The following is a 27731-nucleotide window of genomic DNA, read 5'->3' as shown; positions in this document are numbered from 1 at the left end:
TAACAAACAAGCATGGGCCATAATCATGGGGCTGTTTGGCGAAACAGAAAGTAGGACCCGGAAGTCGAGCTGCATTTTATTATCAAAAGCTGCTTTGGGGGTTTGTAAGAGTTTGTGAGACGTTTATGTATATAAATAGGCCTTTTAATAACCATCTTTAAGTGTTTGACAATTTTTGAATACCACTTTTATCACCTCGCGAGCACCGTGTCATCACATTTTGATAATGATTCTTAAATGCATCTTTTTGAAGATTTCGAATCCATGCAGTGCACTGAGGTTTTTACGGCGATTCCCTCACATGGGGCATTAGACTGTGCATGTAACCGGATGTTGCACCTCTGCAACAACCCATTTTCCACCTTAACGATACGGTCGAAAGTCATCTGCTATTCGTCAGGATACAGTAAATAAAACCACTGTTTTTCCATTTTATCAGTTCAATATGTCCATTAATACGCACTATGCATAGTGAAAATGTCTTGGGACTGAATTTCTTCGAGATCAGCTGATCACCCAGGGCTCAGCTATGGGAAAAGGCGGTTGTTAGCTTTGGAAATTTCACAAGCATGACGAACGTTCAATGATATGAAGTACAGCAGAACAATATTATCAGATATGCAAATATTTGTTGGAATCAATGTACCCTTTTCACTGACATTTCCTTGTAAGGATCCCCGATCCCTTGGCTGGTCATGTTCGGAAGACAAAATGCACAAGATAAAATTGAAGTTAGGGATAAAAGTAGTTAGTATGGATATGGCTTACACCATTTTTATTCAGCAAGTTATGAACTCAACGAATCTGTTCCGTGTCATGAAAGGAATTGCCTTAAACACATAGAATTGATGTATACGTTTTGCTATCACTTGTTGTTGATGTTTATGGGATATTCCCTGTGTGTGATGTCAGTAAATAGATAAGTGTTAAAGGGAACATTTATTCAGCGCCTTGACATCAGGTTACAATGTAAATTTACTCTGATACTTCCCAGGTAATAAGTTGAATGTTGGCCCAGAAGAATTGCATTTAGTGATTATTGATAATGTCAGAGAGGGAGCGGTATAACTCACTACAGTCCGTTTGAGTCAGAAACGGACCGATGAATTGCAAATTTTATCATTGTACAAAATTGCCACTATATATAAATAGTACACATGTTTATCATTTACTAATACCCAACAGCTTTCTTATATTTGAAAATTTTCCGGACTCCATCAAAAAAGATCTTTGAGAAACTATCATTAAAATTTTGACACAGTTCACTATTTGTTACGAGGGAGGAGTGCAGAAAAGGACAGCCAGGTTTGCGAGAAAGGATGGAGACGGCACAGCACTGGCCAATGAATCAATAACTTGGTGGGCACTTGTGCACGTGCTTCTAACACCTGGCTGTCCCTTTCTGCATTCCTCCTCGAAACAAATAATGAACTCTGTCAAAATTTTAAAGGTCACATGCAACCAAAAATCAAACACAATTATCACTTATTCATGACATATAATATACATTGCTGGTTATGAAAAAACATAAAAGCAAAATTATAAGCGTACAATTGCAAATCAAAAGTGCAATATTTTGTACTTGGGTTTACTTCTCAAGAAACGAAGCAGCCGGGATACCGCACCCAGTCAGAGCGGGTGGGTGTGCACTCAAGTGTAACGGCTGGTTCATTTGCAGATGTCCTCACGGCTCATTGTGTGTGTATATATAGAGATTTTGGGTTTTGTAAATACATGCTCATTTTTTGTGTATAACATTTGGCAATCAACAGACATCATAACATGTCATGTGTTCAAGTATCACACCTGCCTGTCTGTGTAATTACATAATGTGACAGAGACCGAACTAGGGCCATAAATCAATGCATTTTGTTTATGGTGTATAGCCTGCTTGGTGTTAAGTTCAAATTGCATGTGGTCAGTGATTGAAATTGTGTATTGCATATTGTCATTAGCAGACGGGCAGGCAGACACATATGTGCCAATAAAACAGACATTGAGATTTGTCTGTGACAACGACATATCTATATCACAGTTAGACATTCTATCGACGCTAAATAATGACATTGCTTTTAAGTATCGAACTGAGAAAGTGACTCGGTAAGAAGAAAGTATGGTGAAATAGACAAATGAAATTATATAAACAGTTAAATCGGTAATCTACTGTAATAACATATAAAAAGCTCGCGCCTGTGAAATATCAACAAAACATTAGAAAAATAGCTCACACCAAAACCTTCACCTAATATTCCCCGGACAACCCGCTTCCAAGCTCCGCGAACCTATTTCACTGCGCATGTGCTATTAGCGCAGCCCAGCTGTTGAAACCACTTCAATTCCCCCAAGCGCTGGGGGAAAGTTAGTGAATCGTTTGAACTACGATTTCGCGCGGGTTTTTTCATCGCGTTATTTTTCAACTTTATAAGTTGAATTTGCATTTTTGATGATTTGTTTCGGTAAGTCCATACCGAAAGGTATCAGAATCTGCAAAGTTGTGTTTTACGTTGCATGTGACCTTTAATGATAGTTTCTTAAAGAACTTTTTTGGTGGAGTCCGGAAAATTTTCAAATATAAGAAAGCTGTTGGGTATTAGTAAATGATAAACATGTGTACTATTTATATTTATGTGGCAATTTTGTACAATGATAAAATTTGCAATTCATCGGTCCGTTTCTGACTCAAACGGACTGTAAACAGGTGAATGTTAATGTTTATATTACAGGATGGCTGAAGCCCAGGAGAAGGTGGACATGAGCGCCCTTAAAGACACATTCCTGCAGTGTCCTGTGTGTGTGGAACATTTCAACCAGACTGACCGACGTCCTCGTCTCCTCATCACCTGCCTCCACGCCTTCTGCACACAGTGTCTTCAGCAGCTGCTCGCCCAGGAGGGGAAAGGCCAGATCACATGTCCTCTATGTCGTCAAGTCCACAATGTCCCAGGGAAGGCGGACTCATTGCCCTTGGATCTGGTCCGTGTGAAACTTACTGATTTTGTTCAAATGAAGAACGAAGGGAACGTCCCATGCACAGACTGCCCCGATGGCAATACAGCCAAGTCCAGATGCCAAGAGTGTTCTGTGTATCTGTGCAAGCAGTGCACATATGTACACAAACGTCATCAACTGACGCGCGACCATCAGATCATATCCCTGAGTGATGCCTTGCAGCAACCCTTGAACATGTTAGGCAAGCGGCACTGCTGCACTCATCATCCTAAACACCAGCTGGAGTTCTTCTGTGTTACTGATGATGCACTGTGCTGCATGTCTTGCACGGTTGTGGAACATAAAGGACATGAGTTCATGAAACTCGAGGACGTGGCTAAGAATCGACAAGAGGAGCTGGAGTCATTGATGCATGCAGTCCAAACAAATGCCCAACAACTGCGTCAGAGGCGCATGTGTGAAGAAAAAAGTCAAAAAGCTATCGTGCAAGCTCAGAGAAAAACCAGCTCTGATGCCAACACATACTTTAATAACATGACAAGTATTCTTAATCAAAGAAAAGCACGTTTGGACCAAGACGTCAACCAAAGAAGTGAGACAAAGTTGGCTCTGTCTAAGAAGGAAGTGGAGGCGATAGACAACACTCTTGCTGTTATAGACTCAACTGAAACATACTTCACACAAGCCAGGCATAAAGCTGATGTTGTGGAAATGCTGCAGATGTATCCTGCTATCAAGAACAGCCTGGAAGCATCAGGTCAAGGTCAAGGTCAAGGACGATCAAATGCGACAGAACCTGCAGTGACATTTTCTGCCTCAAATGGAAAACTTGTCGAAAGACTGTTGTCAGAAGTAGGATGTGTGAGAGAGTGTACTGACACCCAGAAAGGTGAGTACATCAACGTACATGACATACATGTAATTATACCTTCATAGTAGTTGATGGCTACATAGTTAATACGTGTTTATCATAAAAAGGTTGTCGAGGTTGTTACTGAAATATTACCACCACTGCATGAACGCTTTCTCCTGTTTCACTGAAGTGCCTTGATGATTCCAAACTAGTATAAATATACTACAGCCCATATAATAATAATGATAATGATAATGAATTTATATAGCGCCTGCTTCCAAAACGGCGCTGAAGAAGAGAGTAAGAAAGGTATATGAGAGGGATATTGTGAACAGGTGGGTTTAGCATCAATTGAAACGTGTGTAGCTAAATGCCATACATTTAACACGTGTATTGTGATGATACTGTGCTAGATATAACATTACCTACTGATCGGAGAGCTCGAGTGTTCGATTCCCTAAACGCACCAAAATACGTTAGAAGATGGTACTTGTATTAGTACTCAGCAGTATTTAAGTGCACTTTTCTTGAAAACGGCATTAAACGGATATTATTCAGTTTTCATTTTTCAGAAATTGATCAGCTTCTGATGTGCTTAGATGAAGTATGTGATGCTGCTTTAAAATACTTGAGCAAGAACGATCTTATCCAGTATATTCAAGAGAAAACCTTCACCGCCGAACGAAAAATGTGCGCTCCAAGCCCTGTTAAAGAAAAGAAAAGTAAAAACACGTATGTATAATTTATGATTTATAACATATTGAATAAATAACAAATATACCTGTTCGTACACAGATTAACAACTATGTAAATATGGGGTAAATTATAGGAGATGTCTCACTCATTGTCTAGCGTTTTACAAATGACATTGCAATTAGCTGACATAGGATGAAAGGCAAATCATCCATGTTAAATTAAACCTGATTAAACGTCCAGTAATGAAAAATACATTGGATGAGCCTTATAAATGTCATCTTTTGTTGATAGGCAGAGGAGACGACGGGGACATGACCCGTCAGCAGCAGATCAAGATAATCTGCTAGGAAAGTCTGTATATAGCGCACTTTTTAGCCTTTTGCCTAGTACACTGGTTAAAAAAGACGCTCAAGAACAATGATGGCAGAGGCCCAGATATGCTGCGTAGCCGGGTAAAAGACTCAAAGAAAATTTCCAATTACGCATTGAAAAAATAATTGTTGCGTACCAATTACGCATTTAAAATGTTAGATACGCAAAAAGTTTAAATCAAATGCGTACGGAATATATTTATAAAAATTGCTTGCGTAATGAAAAAGACATCGATTGCTATCAAGTTGTACTGTTAGTATAGGACAAGTAATGTACTGTCAGCATAGGATGAGTGATTTTTTCTGAAATCATTTCCATTATATTAAAGTTGGTTTTGATTAGGTATGACATAAGGCAGAACATACCTGCTTAGTAAACTTACTCAATGACATATACTTAGGTGAGTAAAATGACTGAAATACGCACATATTTGATAGCAGTGGGTAACGGAAAATGAAATACCCACTCAACATTCTTAATACCCACTCCAAAAAAATACAGTGGGTACAGTACCCACATGAGCTAAATCTTATCTGGAGCTCTGTCAGATGGTATTAAAGTGAAAGTCTGCTAGGGTAACATTGAGAAATGTAAGTTTGAAGGAATCGTCAGTGCAACTAATGGAGAACTGAGGAACGTTACTGATGAAGCTGAGGCCATAGAGAGAGCTTGTGGGAGTGAACTGAGACGTGAGTGTTAGAGACACGTCCGCCTCCATGGGCCCCTCAACGTCAGTGACGTCATGCATACAAGCCCGGGATGCTTAGTTGGCCCACGCTACATTCTACACACAGTGGGACCAGTCCATGTTCCAACAAGGATGAAAAATGTGCATATCAGTCGATCTCGCACATTTCTTCGTTGTCTGAACTACAGTCATGAGAAGCTGTTCATCAACTCCTATTGCATTTCCTTTCATCAGTACAGGTAAGACGGAAATATTAGCTGTGGACAAGGTTGTTTTGCTTTTTACTGTGGAAGAGCTGACTATACTGTTGTCATAGTCATAAAATCACTATAATTTATTTAAACTTATTGTGGTCATATTTCTTGCGTATTTAGATCAATATGTATCAACTAGCGAAACATTAAATTTCTTAGGATATATTTATAGACTTGAGTCAATTGCAACCCACGTAGCTGACCTCACAAACTCTGCGAGGGTTATGTCCCAGGCTGTAACATGCTGCACATGGCCAGATGCATCCTTATTATCAATAGATCATGTTCCATACATAGTAATATAAGCGATTTTAAGTGGTCAGTGCACTCAGTTGCAATTGATACACCAGACATTTGACACGTTTATGTTACAGCTACTATATAAGGTAACGAAGATATTCTACAGAATGTCTGTCACTATATATGACGAATCTAGTGACAGACACTTCACTCTGCCACGAATAAAAACTCAAAAGGACTTTGCAGCCATCCCTGTTAAGGGAAGATTATATCATTTTAGTAGTTAAAGTATTGACGTTATATGTTGTCAATTGCATACGACGTTTTGCTAGCCTTAATAATACGTTAATATAGTTTATTACACCACAAGGCAACGTGGATGCCAATAGTATGTTTATAGATAGATAGATTTTAGTAGATTAGTTCAAATGTACATTACTTGATATGCCAAGTGATAGATAGTCATTAAATTACATAGCGTAAGTAGGAGTACATTGTGGTAAATATCCGCGGGTAATCTCATGTAAATGCCGTCTCATGCGAATATTGGCTATGCAACGTCTACCTTTTGCTTAAGCATTTACGGCATTGAAATAATACAGTATGTAAAATACATATATATGTAAATACATTAGTAACGCTAGATTGCCGTAAATGTAAGTGTTAACAGTTCCTGTTTGATATGCTCTACCTAGAATAATATATAAGAGGTCCCTGTCTATTATCATACACAATTTACTTTATAATTATATCACTGTATTTGTTCTGATCATCATCAAAGCACAAACCAGTCATTTAAAGTATGTCACCTTAATCGTACATTGTCCAAATAACAACAGTAATGTTAAGTTGCCAACATTAATTGAGAAGGCTATTTATTGTTTCTACTGCGTATATGTTTTAAATCTCTCTTTTGAATGTAATTACGCACTCTGAAACGAAAAAATACTCCAAGGGTGTTTATATGAAGGTGAAAACTGAGTAATATGCTCTGCAAAGTAAATTCCTCCTCCTCCCATGCCCCACCACCACCACCACACACACACACACACACTATCCCACTGTCTTGACTCAATTGTGATGTGGTAAACGAGACCTCGACCACACGAGCCAACACAATGCCCAAACCAACCTACATCAGTTGGTCTACCTATCGAAAGTATCGAAAGTATGAGATTACCACATGGGAACAAAAGATGCATGTGTAAATGTGTTGGAACATATGGCCTATTAAAAATAACCCAAATAATTCCCCTAAAGTACAAAAAATAGTACAAAGTCATAATTCTGCGCTCTCTTATCAGGGAACAGCATGTATTGTTCTGTGTGTTGAGACGGCGTTAGGTCAATCATTCACAGTTGCCCATGCCCATGTATGAACCATATAAACTAAATGTCTTGTTAATGGGATCTTTCCTCTGTTGACCAGATATGTTTGGTGTGGCCATTGACATCTGCATTCAGTCTTTCCTGGATGCTGTCGTGTTGTTCTCCTCTGCTCACAAGACCTATAGAAGATTGAAGGAGATACATTTAATCAACGCTGACAGGGAGATGGTGCAGTCAGCCATTGTCATGCTTCAGCAGCACCTGGAGACGGACGTCAGCGAGCTACAGGCTGCAGCCACGTACAGGCTCCAGAACAAAGGAAACACAGGAAAACTGCCCAATCTGAAATAGAAGAACAGCTTTATTGCTTACAGAATTGTTATTGGTGAAGGATCAAGAACTGATATGCCCGTTACGATCCAATTGTATGTGTATCTTCAGCAAAACATCGTGTATACCGAATCATCCTGTGTAACGCCACACTCAGCACATATTCAGCTGTATGGTAGTACATCATAAACATTGCAATTGGCATGTATCCGTCAGTGAGCCTGTCCACTTTCAACATTTCATTAATTATCATGTGAGAAAAAGCTCATATCATAGCCTTAATATTACCCATTACCGGCTCGAGAAACACTGCTACAAAGAGGCGTACATCAGACCGTATTACCCTCGAGAGAAGCATAAAACTTATAGTGTCAGTGCGCAGTGTATTGCTATTTCCGGGAATCAAATACCGTTCGATCATGTTTTTCAACCAATCAAATTACAAAACACGGTGACTTTTGGTTTACAATGTTAAGAAGGGTACGATATGATGTCTTCTATTTTTCATGACACCACAATTTGCTTTTGTGGAATCAGTGAAGTTTGTCTCTAAGGTTGTCATTGTATGTATGTGTGTATGCATGTATGTGTGTGTGTGTGTGTGTGTGTGTGTGTGTGTGTGTGTGTGTGTGTGTGTGTGTGTGTGTGTGTGTGTGTGTGTGTGTGTGTGTGTGTGTGTGTGTGTGTGAGTGATTACCATCAAGTATGTACAAAATAAGTAGATATTCAGACATCTTAAGTATTAGCATACTAAAGTAAACCCTGTATAGAGAGAACCTTACACGAGTGTTTGATCTGTATTCTTTACGTTAAATTATCTTCCAAAGGAAGAGGGTGGTGATGCAATCAAATCAAGCAGTGCTTCTAAACTTTACTTTCTACCGGAAATCTGTTCTATTTTATTATTTTCAGGTTAACCTCCCTGACATCATCAGATGTGACTGATCTCTATAACATACCCCTCCCAGATTTATATTTCCTCATTGTGTATACTCCCACAGAAAGTTATTGAATTATACTCACAAGTAAAACAAACATGATAGTGTAGAGCACTCCATTAACAAAACGAATTTGTGACCTCAAACATAATGTTAAAATCAACTGCCTTGTTGTCAGGTTCACGGCTTACAACAGCAATGCATATAAAGGAATGAAATGGTTATTACCATGTTAACTGTGAATGCGTATTCTCAGAGATATAATTTATTTTTGACTCTAATTGATTCTTAATGTTGAAATAGAGATCGGGGGTGAACATGCCAGACTAGAATACTTTCATGGGGCAGATAACAATGACATTGGTGAAATAACATTGTAGGTTACTGTTATAGAATCCTCGAAGTATCCATATAGACTACACGATATCCTTTAGAACAGGTGGAAACAATATTGCCATCATTTCTTGTTGTGCATAGCCTGTATATATTGGGGGAAATGGTTCCATATTTTGTATATATTTTAACATTTTGTGACTTAATTAGGTATTTACATAGTGATGTTTAAAAATCTTTGAACCTGTCTTGAGGAAATAGACATTCATTCATCCATTCATTCCTTCATGCTAAACTCTTATAACTCTTATAACGCGCACAAGTATTACTCAAATGCCCCAGCTGCAGGCGTTTCATATACAGTGCTCGAATATTTCATCATGTCACTGCTATACCAATCCACCTAATTGTTCTCGTCACGATATGGCTGAAATATTGCCGATGTGACGTTAAATATTAACTCACTCACACACCAATCCACCATTATGGGAGCTTTAAAATATTTACATCCGAGAACTGGTATCGTGCTATCGTTTTGTCATCGACCCTATCTAAGGGACGCAACTCCTACATGCTTATTTACACTACTCTTTTATATTTGTTTTCACACTCCACTAACGCGCAAATACAAAATAGATATATTTATTAAGTCTGTAACTCGTTATTCCAGACATGTTGCCTGGCTGTTTATGTTTTGGAAGGAGAGTATCTTATATAGTACTTGTATGGAGTCCGGTACACAGTTAGCCCACACTGCCCCATGCTTGTCGCATGAGCCGGCTGAGGATTGGGTGGTCGTAACTGATTGTGTGGATCAGATGGTGTGGATCTTTGCTCATGCTCTCAACCACTAGGTTCTTGTCATGGACTCTAAAGATTTTGATATTGGGTTCTACCCGTTTCTTTAGTAAAAAGGGTTATCGAATTATCTGATATACAGACGCAAGTGCACTCACTCACCCATTGCGGTTGTGCACAGCGGTCCCGCCATGATTGACAGGGATCCTCTCCTCTCTTTAATGTTCACTTTTTAATGGAACATCAAAACCCCAGTTCACCTCTCCTTGTTAAGATTGCAATTACCGAAATGATGTCGAAATGTAACGGAACCACGTGGTTTTGAAAAATGGACATGTGAGATGTTCAATAACCAATAGCATGAATCTGTGATATTTTGTTCTAATTTCATATGGTACATCTAATGTCACATATATTTAAATGTATATATATAAACAAACAAGATTTACTTTACTTGGAATAAATTCAGTTCGAAACATGATTCCAAGTACCCAGATGTAGTTCATAATATTTATCTAAAATCATCAGAACATTAATCAGAAACATTAACCATGATGTCATACAAATGTTGAAACAGATTTTATCTTTTAAAAACGTTATTTGTACATTAGCTTTTTCCGTTGCATCGTTTGATTTCATTATATGTGCATGTATCTTTATTTGCGTGTATACAGTGTTTTGTATTACCAGATTTCTTCACTGTTTCAATGGTAGTAATATGTAAACATGTGTGACAACTATTTACTTATAATTTCACCAATCTAATGAAACAGAGTAATCTTTATTTATATATCTTGTTTGGACAGTTTAAAACAGGTGTCTAGTATTACATTGAGCGTATTACGAGTGTATCAATTGTGCTAACCTTTAGGATTTTTGTATATATTGCTTTTATACTCATTTTGCCTTGACCAGGAGAGGTATAATCCCTTTAAAATTTTAAACTTATGGAAAGCTAGCTGTATAAGATGATGCACAAACCTTCCCATACATACCATCTTATGTGCATGATTTCTTCCACATGCACCTCCCACATATATATTCTTAACTTAGTTTGACCTCATGTGTACATAATCAGATGGAAGGTTTTTGAATACTAGTTTGAAGTGAAAATTACGATAACAAAAACGAACTTGGAATATAAAAAGAACATAAATAGAAACAACTATGAGAGCGTTTGGGGCATAGAACTGTGTTGAAGAAAAAGGAATAGACAAAAGTATTGTCTACATAAATGAATTGTTTATCCATTATTATATATATTCATTGTACTTATTCACTGCACTGTTCCCGGACTTGGTCTAAGGTTTTAGTTGGTGTACATGCGAACGGCCCGGGAAAACACACCTTACAACAATTGTTTTGCGGAAAGCTTCTCAAGCATGCAAAAAACACGCGTTTTTGCCGCGTGCGGTATGGTGTGAAATTATGGTCAGTTCGTTTCGATACGTTGATTAGGTAGCACGCCAAGAGATTGTTAGTCAGTAGTACCCATTTGGGTGATTTTGTAATGGAAGCTTAGCGAATTAGAAAGTTAGGAATTTAGGACATTGTAAATATAGTCAAAGGTAGATTAAAACAAATATTAGATTATGATTTAATGGTTTTGTTTTATATCAGAACAAGTACAGTTCCTGCTGACCATGGAATATAATATCTTTCATCACCATGTCATTCTGTATTCTGTTCCGTCAACATGTACTCTCACAGCCACATCGCCGCCATCTGGCTGGAATATTGCTGAGTGCGACGTAAAACTAAACTCACTCACTCACTCAGACCGATGTATGCTCTTTTCTGCGGTAACTTATAATCTTGATGTTGAAATGTATGTTTAGAAAGAGATAACGGACGAGCATGACATGTTAGCATTCTCTCAGGGTGCAGATAACAAGGACATTGATGGAACAAAGTGATAATTGTAGAATTCTCGAAGTAGTTGTGTAAACTAAAGGATATCCGGGACAACTTATTTACTTAGCCTGTATATATTGAGGAGATCGTTCCGATATTTTTATAAATATATATGAATAATTTGTTATATAATTATTTTATTAAGTCATGATGTTATAAGTCTCCTTGCACTTATCTGGAGGATGTTAAGACATTCGTTGATTGATTCATTACTCTCACAAAGAGCATAACACACACGCCCAAGTGGTTATATACACTGTTAATAATGCATGTTTACATATTTAACCCATCCACAACTGGCAGAGCTTCTTTAACATATTTCTATCCGAGAACCGGTTCCTATCGTTTGGCCAAAGAAACAACAGGGATAGTTCTGTGGATAAAGATGCCTATCTACAGATGTAAGTACATGTATCCCCCTTGTCCATAACACCAAGTTCCAAATGCCACTCAGTTGTGCTATCAAAGGGATGCAACTGCTACATGCTTGTTTAAACTTTTACGAACTTGTTATTCTGGACCCTTCGCTTTACAGACATGTTGCCTGACTGTGTATGTTTTGGACGGAGAGTATCTTATTCAGTACTTGTATAGTGTCCTGTACACAGTTAGTCTACACTGCCCCATGCTTGTCGCATGAGACGGCTGGGGATTGGGTGGTCAGACCGACGTAACTGATTGTGTGGATCCGATGGTGTAGACATTTGCTCATGCCCTCAGTCACCAGTTTCTTGTCATGGACTCGAAAGGTTTTGATATTGGGTTCTATTTTGTTACCCGTTTCTGCCGTAACAAGGGTAATCGAATTATATGATATACATACAAAATGCACGTGCAGCAACTCACTCACTCACCAACTGTGGTTGTGCACTGCGGTGCTGCCATGATAAACAGACTACACTCATCTCAACCTCTGCATTCGTCAACTCAGCAGTCTTTGTAATTTGCGGGGGATGTGTGGTAGCCTAGTGGTGAAAAAGAGTCTTGCCAAAGACCCGGGTTCGATTCCCCATGTGTGAAGCCCATATCGGGCACACACACACATACACACACACGCACGCACGTGCGCGCGCAAAAGTTTGTGGTCAAGCACAATGCCTGCCGTCAAATCCCCTAAATCAGAATCTGTCGTCCTATCTTCGGCCTCGGGTCTCGCTGACTTGATTGACACATGTCATCGTATCTCAGTTGGGTAGATCGATGCTCATGTTGTTGATCACTAGATTGTCAGGACCAGACTGGATTATTAACAGACCGCCACCTTTTAGTTGGGATACTGCTGAGTGCCACGTTAAACAAACAACCGAAAAATACCCAAAACAAATTCCTGCTGTTCAGACAGCTTGTTTGTTGAGTAAATGAATGTGTGAGTCGGGTTTTATGCAACTCATCGTCGTTGGCATGGGTACTAAAGCTATCATATTCATAACACAGAAACGGACTTTGGGCGAGTCCATTAAGCATTGCACCGTTTTCTGGATCGGAACTGCAATGCCGTTACAGGGGATGAATTCGATAGCGTTATATATACATAGCATACACAGTGGGGTAATTTCACGGTACACATCATCAACCGTAATCAAGCGAACGTGAAGTATAACATGAACCGGTTTCGGTTTTGGGTTTAGGCATATGGACTCGTCCGCCGTTTAGGGTACCGGGTACGTCTCTGTATTCTTACTATCTTTAAGGTACATTAATGTATTCAGAAACGCACCTGGGGTACAAATCTGTAGACCCCTTTAACTGTATTTCACTTTTTGTAACGGCGTGTTAGCGTAAATGAGAAAAACAATACTTTATTCAGTTTTATGACGAATACCTGTTTGGTTTAAGCCGGAAGCACGTATATGGTAGTGACAATGCAAGAAACATAAACCTCGGGATCCAACTTCCCATCGTTTCCAAGGGAGGTAACTCTGCACACTCACCGCGACTACCCATGACCCCGCTGTCTGTCACTGCCCATACAGGTTATACGTGACGTTAATCCCACAATCCAGATCCACATAGAAGTAACATTTCTCCGCAATGTTATACAAAACAAACTAATTTGTTTTTAAAGCAATAACCTCACCCTGTGTCTCCCGAATTAGAACCGCATATAATTCATTCATTCAGAACAACGATCCCATACACTGACCCCGCCTGATCGGCAATTGACTGTGCGGTTACGGAAAGTGCCGGAAAAGGGCGAGGTTGGCCGAAATTTGCGTCACGCATTCATGAGTTCCACGAAAGCGCGATCGCTGATAGAGTATCCGAACAACCAGGTGACCGTCTCCGTGAGAATTACAAAATATTCAACGTATTTTCAGAAATCGACACTTCGTAACTGTTTATGAAGGTCAGTATGAAGTGTTTAAGATCACGAAAATACTTAGAATACCTCCTTAAGCTGGGCTGCTGTGATTATAACAAACAAGCATGGGCCATAATCATGGGGCTGTTTGGCGAAACAGAAAGTAGGACCCGGAAGTCGAGCTGCATTTTATTATCAAAAGCTGCTTTGGGGGTTTGTAAGAGTTTGTGAGACATTTATGTATATAAATAGGCCTTTTAATAACCATCTTTAAGTGTTTGACAATTTTTGAATACCACATTTTTTAATGATTTTCTAAATGAAAGAAAATCAACCAACGAATAAATTTTCGATGGCAGGTGTACGTTTAAATATGTGAATAAAAGTAATGTTTTGGATTAACAGTGAAAGCCGCGGTAGCTAAGGGGGCTGATTAGGTAGGGGTGGATCCCGGACTCTGGAGAGGGGAGAGGGTTTCCGCTTGCATCATTAAGTCCAAAGGTTAGAGGGGAGCGACCAAGCAGAATGATCATGTTGAACGTCAGAATCAAACACGGCCATTTCGATTCATAGCTCAATTGACTGAAAATTATTCATAGTCGATACTTAAAAATCATCTCGCGGGCACCGTGTCATCACATTTTGATAATGATTCTTAAATGCATCTTTTTGAAGATTTCGAATCCATGCAGTGCACTGAGGTTTTTATGGCGATTCCCTCACATGGGGTATTAGACTGTGCATGTAACCGGATGTTGCACCTCTGCAACAACCCATTTTCCACCTCAACGATACGGTCGAAAGTCATCTGCTATTCGTAAGGATACAGTAAATAAAACCACTGTTTTTCCATTTTATCAGTTCAATATGTCCATTAATACGCACTATGCATAGTGAAAATGTCTTAGGACTGAATTTCTTCGAGATCAGCTGATCACCCAGGGCTCAGCTATGGGAAAAGGCGGTTGTTAGCTTTGGAAAATTCACAAGTATGACGAACGTTCAATGATATGAAGTACAGCAGAACAATATTATCAGATATGCAAATATTTGTTGGAATCAATGTACCCTTTTCACTGACATTTCCTTGTAAGGATCCCCGATCCTTTGGCTGGTCCTATTCGGAAGACAAAATGCACACGATAAAGGTGAAGTTAGGGATAAAAGTAGTTAGTATGGATATGGCTTACACCATTTTTATTCAGCAAGTTATGAACTCAACGAATCTGTTCCGTGTCATGAAAGTAATTGCCTTTAACACATAGAATTGATGTATACGTTTTGCTATCACTTGTTGTTGATGTTTATGGGATATTCCCTGTGTGTGATGTCAGTAAATAGATAGGTGTTAAAGGGAACATTTATTCAGCGCCTTGACATCAGGTTACAGTGTAAATTTACTCTGATACTTCCCAGGTAATAAGTTGAATGTTGGCCCAGAAGAATTGCAATTAGTGATTATTGATAATGTCAGAGAGGGAGAGGTATAACTCACAACAGTCCGTTTGAGTCAGAAACGGACCGATGAATTGCAAATTTTATCATTGTACAAAATTGCCACCATATATAAATAGTACACATGTTTATCATTTACTAATACCCAACAGCTTTCTTATATTTGAAAATTTTCGGACTCCATCAAAAGATCTTTGAGAAACTATCATTAAAATTTTGACACAGTTCACTATTTGTTACGAGGGAGGAGTGCAGAGAAAAAGACAGCCAGGTGTGCGAGAAAGGATGGAGACGGCACAGCACAGGCCAATGAATCAATAACTTGGTGGGCACTTGTGCACGTGCTTCTCTAACACCTGGCTGTCCCTTTCTGCATTCCTCCCTCGAAACAAATAATGAACTATGTCAAAATTTTAAAAGGTCTATGCAACCAAAATCAAACACAATTATCACTTATTCATGACATATAATATACATTGCTGGTTATGAAAAACATATAAAACAAAATTATAAGCGTACAATTGCAAATCAAAAGTGCAATATTTTGTACTTGGGTTTACTTCTCAAAGAAACGCAGCAGCCGGGATACCGCACCCAGTCAGAGCGGGTGGGTGTGCACTCAAGTGTAACGGCTGGTTCATTTTGCAGATGCCTCACGGCTCATTGTGTGTGTATATATAGAGATTTGGGGTTTTGTAAATACATGCTCATTTTTTGTGTATAACATTTTGCAATCAACAGACATCATAACATGTCATGTGTTCAAGTATCACACCTGCCTGTCTGTGTAATTACATAATGTGACAGAGACCGAACTAGGGCCATAAATCAATGCATTTTGTTTATGGTGTATAGCCTGCTTGGTGTTAAGTTCAAATTGCATGTGGTCAGTGATTGAAATTGTGTATTGCATATTGTCATTAGCAGACGGGCAGGCAGACACATATGTGCCAATAAAACAGACATTGAGATTTGTCTGTGACAACGACATATCTATATCACAGTTAGACATTCTATCGACGCTAAATAATGACATCGCTTTTAAGTATCGAACTGAGAAAGTGACTCGGTAAGAAGAAAGTATGGTGAAATAGACAAATGAAATTATATAAACAGTTAAATCGGTAATCTACTGTAATAACATATAAAAAGCTCGCGCCTGTGAAATATCAACAAAACATTAGAAAAATAGCTCACACCAAAGCCTTCACCGAATATTCCCCGGACAACCCGCTTCCAAGCTCCGCGAACCTATTTCACTGCGCATGTGCTATTAGCGCAGCCCAGATGTTGAAACCACTTCAATTCCCCCAAGCGCTGGGGGAAAGTTAGTGAATCGTTTGAACTACGATTTCGCGCGGGTTTTTCATCGCGTTATTTTTCAACTTTATAAGTTGAATTTGCATTTTTGATGATTTGTTTCGGTAAGTCCATACCGAAAGGTATCAGAATCTGCAAAGTTGTGTTTTACGTTGCATGTGACCTTTAATGATAGTTTCTTAAAGAACTTTTTTGGTGGAGTCCGGAAAATTTTCAAATATAAGAAAGCTGTTGGGTATTAGTAAATAATAAACATGTGTACTATTTATATTTATGTGGCAATTTTGTACAATGATAAAATTTGCAATTCATCGGTCCGTTTCTGACTCAAACGGACTGTAAACAGGTGAATGTTAATGTATATATTACAGGATGGCTGAAGCCCAGGAGAAGGTGGACATGAGCGCCCTTAAAGACACATTCCTGGAGTGTCCTGTGTGTGTGGAACATTTCAACCAGACTGACCGACGTCCTCGTCTCCTCATCACCTGCCTCCACGCCTTCTGCACACAGTGTCTTCAGCAGCTGCTCGCCCAGGAGGGGAAAGGCCAGATCACATGTCCTCTATGTCGTCAAGTCCACAATGTCCCAGGGAAGGCGGACTCATTGCCCTTGGATCTGGTCCGTGTGAAACTTACTGATTTTGTTCAAATGAAGAACGAAGGGAACGTCCCATGCACAGACTGCCCCGATGGCAATACAGCCAAGTCCAGATGCCAAGAGTGTTCTGTGTATCTGTGCAAGCAGTGCACATATGTACACAAACGTCATCAACTGACTCGCGACCATCAGATCATATCCCTGAGTGATGCCTTGCAGCAACCCTTGAACATGTTAGGCAAGCGTCACTGCTGCACTCATCACCCTAAATACCAGCTGGAGTTCTTCTGTGCTACTGATGATACACTGTGCTGCATGTCTTGCACGGTTGTGGAACATAAAGGTCATGAGTTCCAGAAACTCGAGGACGTGGCTAAGAATCGACTAGAGGAGCTGGAGTCATTGATGCAAGCAGTCCAAACAAATGCCCAGCAACTGCGTCAGAGGCGCATGTGTGAAGAACAAAGTCAAAAAGCTATCGTGCAAGCTCAGAGAAAAACCAGCTCTGATGTCAACACATACTTTAATAACATGACAAGTATTCTTAATCAAAGAAAAGCACGTTTGGACCAAGACGTCAACCAAAGAAGTGAGACAAAGTTGGCTCTGTCTAAGAAGGAAGTGGAGGCGATAGACAACACTCTTGCTGTTATAGACTCAACTGAAACATACTTCACACAGGCCAGGGATAAAGCTGATGTTGTGGAAATGCTGCAGATGTATCCTGCTATCAAGAACAGCCTGGAAGCATCAGGTCAAGGTCAAGGTCAAGGACGATCAAATGCGACAGAACCTGCAGTGACATTTTCTGCCTCAAATGGAAAACTTGTCGAAAAACTGTTGTCAGAAGTAGGATGTGTGAGAGAGTGTACTGACACCCAGAAAGGTGAGTACATCAACGTACATGACATACATGTAATTATACCTTCATAGTAGTTGATGGCTACATAGTTAATACGTGTTTATCATAAAAAAGGTTGTCCAGGTTGTTACTGAAATATTATCACCACTGCATGAACGCTTTCTCCTGTTTCACTGAAGTGCCTTGATGATTCCAAACTAGTATAAATATACTACAGCCCATATAATAATAATGATAATGATAATGAATTTACTAGCGCCTGCTTCCAAAAAGTATTTGCTCAACGGCGCTGAAGAAGAGAGTAAGAAAGGTCTATGAGAGGGATATTGTGAACAGGTGGGTTTAGCATCAATTGAAACGTGTGTAGCTAAATGCCATACATTTAACACGTGTATTGTGATGATACTGTGTTAGATATAACATTACCTACTGATCGGAGAACTGGAGTGTTCGATTCCCAAAACGCACCAAAATACGTTAGAAGATGGTACTTGTACTAGTACTCAGCAGTATTTAAGTGCACTTTTCTTGAAAACGGCATTAAACGGATATTATTTATTTTTCATTTTTCAGAAATTGATCAGCTTCTGATGTGCTTAGATGAAGTATGTGATGCTGCTTTAAAATACTTGAGCAAGAACGATATTATCCAGCATATTCAAGAGGAAACCTTCACCGCCGAACGAAACATCCCTATTAAAGAAACGATACTTAGAAAAACGTATGTATAATTTATAATTTATAACATATTGAATAAATAACAAGTATACCTGTTCGTACACAGATTAACAACTATGTAAATATGGGGTAAATTATAGGAGATGTCTCACTCATTGTCTAGCGTTTTACAAATGACATTGCAATTAGTTGACATCGGATGAAAGGCAAATCATCCATGTTAAATTCAACCTGCTTAAATGTCCAGTAATGAAAAATACATTGGATGAGCCTTATTAATGTCATCTTTTGTTGATAGGCAGATGAGACGGCGGGGACATGACCCGTCAGCAGCAGATCAAGATAATCTGCGAGGAGAATCTGGAAATAGTGCACTTCGGAGATTTTTTTTAAAAAAACTGGTTCAAGAAGACGCTCAAGAACCGGTGGTTGTCAGATTAGAACAGAATGATGGCAGAGGCCCAGATATGCTGCGTAGCCGGGTAAAAGGCTCAAAGAAATTTTCCAATTACGCATTGAAAAAATAATTGTTGCGTACCAATTACGCATTTAAAATGTTAGATACGCAAAAAGTTTAAAACAAATGCGTACGGAATATATTTATAAAAATTGCTTGCGTAATGAAAAAGACATCGATTGCTATCAAGTTGTACTGTTAGTATAGGACAAGTAATGTACTGTCAGCATAGGATGAGTGATTTTTTCTGAAATCATTTCCATTATATTGAAATTGGTTTTGATTAGGTATGACATAAGGCAGAACATACCTGCTTAGTAAACTTACTCAATGACATATACTTAGGTGAGTAAAATGACTGAAATACGCACATATTTGATAGCAGTGGGTAACGGAAAATGAAATACCCACTCAACATTCTTAATACCCACTCCAAAAAAATACAGTGGGTACAGTACCCACATGAGCTAAATCTTATCTGGAGCTCTGTCAGATGGTATTAAAGTGAAAGTCTGCTAGGGTAACATTGAGAAATGTAAGTTTGAAGGAATCGTCAGTGCAACTAATGGAGAACTGAGGAACGTTACTGATGAAGCTGAGGCCATAGAGAGAGCTTGTGGGAGTGAACTGAGACGTGAGTGTTAGAGACACGTCCGCCTCCATAAGCCCCCTCAACGTCAGTGACGTCATGCATACAAGCCCGATGCTTAGTTGGCCGACGCTACATTCTACACACAGTGGGACCAGTCCATGTTCCAACAAGGATGAAAAATGTGCATATCAGTTGACTCGCACATTTCTTCGTTGTCTGAACTACAGTCATGAGAAGCTGTTCATCAACTCTATTGCATTTCCTTTCATCAGTACAGGTAAGACGGAAATATTAGCTGTGGACAAGGTTGTTTTGCTTTTTACTGTGGAAGAGCTGACTATACTGTTGTCATAGTCATAAAATCACTATCATTTATTTAAACTTATTGTGGTCATATTTCTTGCGTATTTAGATCAATATGTATCAACTAGCGAAACATTAAATTTCTTAGGATATATTTATAGACTTGAGTCAATTGCAACCCACGTAGCTGACCCTCACAAACTCGAATTATGCAAATCAGCCAAGCTGCCACTGCGAGGGTTATGTCCCAGGCTGTAACATGCTGCACATGGCCAGATGCATCCTTATTATCAATAGATCATGTTCCATACATAGTAATATAAGCGATTTTAAGTGGTCAGTGCACTCAGTTGCAATTGATACACCAGACATTTGACACGTTTATGTTACAGCTAATATCTAAGGTAACGAAGATATTCTACAGAATGTCTGTCACTATATATGACGAATCTAGTGACAGACACTTCACTCTGCCACGAATAAAAACTCAAAAGGACTTTGCAGCCATCCCTGTTAAGGGAAGATTATATCATTTTAGTAGTTAAAGTCTTGACGTTATATGTTGTCAATTGCATACGACGTTTTGCTAGCCTTAATAATACGTTAATACAGTTTATTACACCACAAGGCAACGTGGATGCCAATAGTATGTTTATAGATAGATAGATTTTAGTAGATTAGTTCAAATGTACATCACTTGATATGCCAAGTGATAGATAGTCATTAAATTACATAGCGTAAGTAGGAGTACATTCTGGTAAATATCCGCGGGTAATCTCATGTAAATGCTATGTACTTGGCTATGCAACGTCTACCTTTGGTTAAGCATTTACGGCATTGAAATAATACAGTATGTAAAATACATATATATGTAAATACATCACTAACGTTAGAATGCCGTAAATGTAAGTGTTAACAGTTCCTGTTTGATATGCGCTACCTAGATAATATATAAGAGGTCCCTGTCTATTATCATACACTATACTATTACCACTGTATTTGTTCTGATCATCATTAACGCACAAACCAGTCATTTAAAGTCTGTCACCTTAATCGTACATTGTCCAAATAACAACAGTAATGTTAAGTTGCCATCATTGATTGAAAAGGCTATTTATTGTTTCTAATGCGTATATGTTTTTAATTCTCTCTCTTTGAATGTAATTACGCACTCTGAAACGAAAAAATACTCCAAGGGGTGTTTCTGAAGGTGAAAGCTGAGTAATATGCTCTGCCAAATAAATTCCAATCAGGCTATACACCATAAACAAAATGCATTGATTTATGCCCAGAGTTCGGTCTCTGTCACATTATGTAATTACACAGACAGGCAGGTGTGATACTTGAACACATGACATGTCATGATGTCTGTTGATTGCAAAATGTTATACACAAAAAATGAGCATGTATTTACAAAACCCAACATCTCTATATATACACACACAATGAGCCGTGAGGACATCTGCAAATGAACCAGCCGTTACACTTGAGTACACACCCACCCGCTCTGACTGGGTTCGGTATCCCGGCTACTTCGTTTCTTGGGAAGTAAACCCAAGTACACAATATTGCATTTTTGATTTGCGATTGTACGCTTATAATTTTGTTTATATGTTTTTTCATAACCAGCAATGTATATTGTATGTCATGAATAAGTGATAATTGTGTTTTAATTATGTTTGATTTTTTGGTTGCATGTGACCTGTAAAAAAAAAACCCCAAATAATTCCCCTAAAGAACGAAATAGTACAAAGTCATAATTCTGCGCTTTCTTATCAAGGAACAGCGTGTATTGTTCTGCGTGTTGAGACGGCGTTAGGTCAATCATTCACAGTTGCCCATGCCCATGTATGAACCATATAAACTAAATGTCTTGTCAATGGGATCTTTCCTCTGTTGACCAGGTGTGTTTGGTGTGCCCATTGACATCTGCATTCAGTCTTTCCTGGATGCTGTCCTGTTGTTCTCCTCTGCTCACAAGTCGTACACAACGCTGAAAGAGATCCACTTGCTGGACACTGACATGGAGATGGTGCAGACAGCCATTGTCATGCTTCAGCAGCACCTGGAGACCGACGTCAGCGAGCTACAGGCTGCAGCCACGTACAGGCTCCAGAACAAAGGAAACACAGGAAAACAGCCCAATCTGAAATAGAAGAACAGCTTTATTGCTTACAGAATTGTTATTGGTGAAGGATCAAGAACTGATATGCCCGTTACGATCCAATTGTATGCGTATCATCAGCAAAACATCGTGTATACCGAATCATCCTGTGTAACGCCACACTCAGCACATATTCAGCTGTATGGTAGTACATCATAAACATTGCATTGGCATGTGTCCGTCAGTGAGCCTGTCCACTTTCTACATTTCATTAATTTATGTAAGAAAAAGCTCATATCATAGCCTTAATATTACCCATTACCGGCTCGAGAAACACTGCTACAAAGAGGCGTACAACAAAAAGTATTACCCTCGAGAGAAGCATACAACTTATAGTGTCAGTGCGCAGTGTATTGCTATTTCCGGGAATCAAATACCATTCGATCATATTTTTCAACAAATCAAATTAAAAAACACGGTGACTTTTGGTTTACAATGTTAAGAAGGGTACGATATGATGTCTTCTATTCTTCATGACACGACAATTTGCTTTTGTGGAATCAGTGAAGTTTGTCTCTTAGGTTGTCATTGTATGTATGTATGTATGTATGTATGTATGTATGTATGTATGTATGTATGTATGTATGTATGTATGTATGTATGTATGTATGTATGTATGTATGTATGTATGTATGTATGTATGTATGTATGTATGTATGTATGTATGTATGTATGTATGTATGTATGTATGTATGTATGTATGTATGTATGTATGTATGTATGTATGTATGTATGTATGTATGTATGTATGTATGTATGTATGTATGTATGTATGTATGTATGTATGTATGTATGTATGTATGTATGTATGTATGTATGTATGTATGTATGCTTGCTTGTCGCATGAGCCGGCTGAGGATTGGGTGGTCGTAACTGATTGTGTGGATCCGATGGTGTGGATCTTTGCTCATGCTCTCAACCACTAGGTTCTTGTCATGGACTCTAAAGATTTTGATATTGGGTTCTACCCGTTTCTTTAGTAAAAAGGGTTATCAAATTATCTGATATACAGACGCAAGTGCACTCACTCACCAATTGCGGTTGTGCACAGCGGTCCCGCCATGATTGACAGGGATCCTCTCCTCTCTTTAATGTTCACTTTTCAATGGAACATTAAAACCCCAGTTCACCTCTCCTTGTTAAGATTGCGATTACCGAAATGATGTAGAAATGTAACGGAACCACGTGGTTTTGAAAAATGGACATGTGAGATGTTCAATAACCTATAGCATGAATCTGTCAATTTTGTTCTAATTTCATATGGTACATCTAATGTCACATATATTTAAATGTATATATATATAAACAAACAAGATTTACTTTACTTGGAATAAATTCAGTTCGAAACATGATTCCAAGTACCCAGATGTAGTTCATAACATTTATCTAAAATCATCAGAACATTAATCAGAAACATTAACCATGGTGACATACAAATGTTGAAACAGACTTTTAAAAACTTTATTTGTACATTAGCTTTTTCCGTTGCATCGTTTGATTTCATTATATGTGCATGTATCTTTATTTGCGTGTATACAGTGTTTTGTATTATCAGATTTCTTCACTGTTTCAATGGTAGTAATATGTAAACATGTATGACAACTATTTACTTATAATTTCATCAATCTAATGAAACAGAGTAATCTTTATTTATATATCTTGTTTGGACAGTTTAAAACAGGTGTCTAGTATTACATTGAGCGTATTACGAGTGTATCAATTGTGCTAACCTTTAAGATTTTTGTATATATTGCTTTTATACTCATTTTGCCTTGACCAGGAGAGGTATAATCTCTTTAAAATTTTAAACTTATGGAAAGCTAGCTGTATAAGATGATGCACAAACCTTCCCATACATACCATCTTATGTGCCTGATTTCTTCCACATGCACCTCACACATATATATTCTTAGCTGAGTATGACCTCATGTGTACATAATCAGATGGAAGGTTTTTGAATACTAGTTTAAAATTACAATAACGAAAACGAATTTGGAATATAAAAAGAACATAAATAGAAACAACTATGAGAGCGTTTGGGGCATAGAACTGTGTTGAAGAACAAGGAATGGGCAAAGTATTGTCTACATAAATGAATTGTTTATCCATTATTATATATATTCATTGTACTTATTCACTGCACTGTTCCCGGTCTTGGTCTAAGGTTTTAGTTGGAGTACATGCGAACGGTTCGGGAAAACACACCTTACAACAATTTGATTCGCGGAAAGCTTCTCGAGCATGCAAAAAACATGCGTTTTTGCCGCGTGCGGTATGGTGTGAAATTATGGTCAGTTCGTTTCGATACGTTGATTAGGTAGCACGCCAAGAGATTGTTAGTCAGTAGTACCCATTTGGGTGATTTTGTAATGGAAGTTTAGCGAATTAGAAAGTTAGGAATTTAGGACATTGTAAATATAGTCAAAGGTAGATTAAAACAAATATTAGATAATGATTTAATGGTTTTGTTTTATATCAGAACAAGTACAGTTCCTGCTGACCATGGAATATAATATCTTTCACCACCATGTCATTCTGTATTCTGTTCCGTCAACATGTACTCTCACAGCGACATCGCCGCCATCTGGCTGGAATATTGCTGAGTGCGACGTAAACCTAAACTCACTCACTCACTCAGACCGAGCTATGCTCTTTTCTACGGTAACTTATAATCTTGATGTTGAAATGTATGTTTAGAAAGAGATAACGGACGAGCATGACATGTTAGCATTCTCTCAGGGTGCAGATAACATGGACATTGATGGAACAAAGTGATAATTGTAGAATTCTCGAAGTAGTTGTGTAAACTAAAGGATATCCGGGACAACTTCTTTACTTAGCCTGTATATATTGAGGAGAGCGTTCCGATATTTTTATAAATATATATGAATAATTTTTTATTTAATTATTTTATTAAGTCATGATGTTATAAGACTCCTTGCACTTATCTGGAGGATATTAAGACATTCGTTGATTGATTCATTACTCTCACAAAGAGCATAACACACACGTCCAAGTGGTTATATACACTGTTAATAATGCATTGTTACATATTTAACCCATCCACAACTGGCAGAGCTTCTATAACATATTTCTATCCGAGAACCGGTTCCTATCGTTTGGCCAAAGAAACAACAGGGATAGTTCTGTGGATATAGATGCCTATCTACAGATGTAAGTACATGTATCCCCCTTGTCCTTAACACCAAGTTCCAAATGCCACTCAGTTGTGCTATCAAAGGGTCGCAACTCCTACATGCTTGTTTAAACTTTTACGAACTTGTTATTCCGGACCCTTCGCTTTACAGACATGTTGCCTGACTGTGTATGTTTTGGACGGAGAGTATCTTATTCAGTACTTTTATAGTGTCCTGTACACAGTTAGTCTACACTGTCGCATTGTCGCATGAGCCGGCTGGACTGACTGACTGACTGAGTTTAGTTTTACGCCGCTTTTAGCAATATTCCAGCAATATCACGGCGGGGGACACCAGAAATGGGCTTAACACATTGTGCCCATGTGGGGATTCGAACCCGGGTCTTCGGCGTGACGAGCCAACGCTTTAACCACTAGGCTACCCCACCGCCCCGAGCCGGCTGGAGATTGGGTGGTCAGACCGACGTAACTGATTGTGTGGATCCGATGGTGTAGACATTTGCTCATGCCCTCAGTCACCAGTTTCTTGTCATGGACTCGAAAGGTTTTTTATATTGGGTTCTATTTTGTTACCCGTTTCTGCCGTAACAAGGGTAATCGAATTATATGATATACATACAAAATGCACGTGCAGCAACTCACTCACTCACCAACGCTGCCATGATAAACAGACTACACTCATCTCAACCTCTGCATTCGTCAACTCAGCAGTCTTTGTCATTTGCGGGGGATGTGTGGTAGCCTAGTGGTAAAAAGAGTCTTGCCAAAGACCCGGGTTCGATTCCCCATGTGTGAAGCCCATATCGGGTACACGCACGCACGCACGCACGCGCGCGATATTGCAAAAGTTTGTGGTCAGGGCACAATGCCTGCCGTCAAATCCCCCTAAATCAGAATCTGTCGTCCTATCTTCGGCCTCTGGTCTCGCTGACTTGATTGACACATGTCATCGTATCTCAGTTGGGTAGATCGATGCTCATGTTGTTGATCACTGGATTGTCAGGTCCAGACTGGATTATTAACAGACCGCCACCATATAGTTGGGATACTGCTGAGTGCCACGTTAAACAAACAACCGAAAAATACCCAAAACAAATTCCTGCTGTTCAGACAGCTTGTTTGTTGAGTAAATGAATGTGTGACTCATCGTCGTTGGCATGGGTACTAAAGCTATCATATTCATAACACAGAAACGTACTTTGGGCGAGTCCATTAAGCATTGCACCGTTTTCTGGATCGGAACTGCAATGCCGTTACAGGAGATGAATTCGATAGCGTTATATATATACATAGCATACACAGTGGGGTAATTTCACGGTGCACAGCATCAACCGTAATCAAGCGAACGTGAAGTATAACATGAACCGGTTTCAGTTTTGGGTTTAGGCATATGGACTCGTCCTCCGTTTAGGGTACCGGGTACGTCTCTGTCTTCTTACTATATTTAAGGTACCTTAATGTATTCAGAAACGCACCTGGGGTACAAATCTGTAGTACCCGTACCGACAAAGACCCCTTTAACTGTACTTCACTTTTTGTAACGGCGTGTTAGCGTAAATGAGAAAAACAATACTTTATTCAGCTTTATGACGAATACCTGTTTGGTTTAAGCCGGAAGCACGTATATGGTAGTGACAATACAAGAAACATAAACCTCGGGATCCAACTTCCCATCGTATCCAAGGGAGGTAACTCTGCACACTCACCGCGACTACCCATGACCCCGCTGTCTGTCACTGCCCACACAGGTTATACGTGGCGTTAATCCCACAATCCAGATCCACACAGAAGTAACATTTCTCTGCAATGTTATACAAAACAAACTTATTTGTTTTTGAAGTAATAACCTCGCCCTGTGTCTCCCGAATTAGAACCGCATATAATTCATTCATTCAGAACAACGATCCCATACACTGACCCCGCCTGATCGGCTTTAGACTGTGCGGTTACGGAAAGTGCCGGAAAAGGGCGAGGTTGGCCGAAATTTGCGTCACGCATTCATGAGTTCCACGAAAGCGCGATCGCTGATAGAGTATCCGAACAACCAGGTGACCGTCTCCGTGAGAACAACAAATATTCAACGTATTTTCAGAAATCGACACTTCGTAACTGTTTATGAAGGTCAGTATGAAGTGTTTAAGATCACG

General features: G+C 39.0%; 1 protein-coding gene and 1 long non-coding RNA gene across 5 annotated transcripts in view; both read left to right on the top strand.

Moving 5' to 3' along the window:
• LOC124258711 overlaps window positions 1-27731 on the top strand; it is a 77162-nt gene that overhangs the window by 23566 nt on the left and 25865 nt on the right. The gene's annotated exons all lie outside the window — the stretch shown is intronic.
• LOC124258709 (E3 ubiquitin-protein ligase TRIM33-like) overlaps window positions 13992-27731 on the top strand; it is a 39605-nt gene continuing 25865 nt past the window's right edge. For 2 of the 4 annotated variants that reach the window (XM_046692787.1, XM_046692784.1), the window contains exons 1-2: window positions 13992-14041; window positions 17143-18131. In XM_046692787.1, the coding sequence (XP_046548743.1) occupies window positions 17144-18131 (988 nt within the window). In that variant the 5' untranslated portion in view covers window positions 13992-14041; window position 17143. Of the gene's footprint in view, window positions 14042-17142; window positions 18258-27569; window positions 27706-27731 lie in introns of those variants that run through there. The other 2 variants (XM_046692786.1, XM_046692785.1) reach the window with 2 other exon arrangements.

Source organism: Haliotis rubra, unplaced genomic scaffold (assembly GCF_003918875.1).
Source record: "Haliotis rubra isolate DU_JTF1 unplaced genomic scaffold, ASM391887v1 Scf7, whole genome shotgun sequence".
NCBI classification, from domain to species: Eukaryota; Metazoa; Mollusca; class Gastropoda; order Lepetellida; family Haliotidae; genus Haliotis; species Haliotis rubra.
Note: the sequence above shows the minus strand (reverse complement) of the source record. Positions and strands in the feature narration are given on the sequence as shown.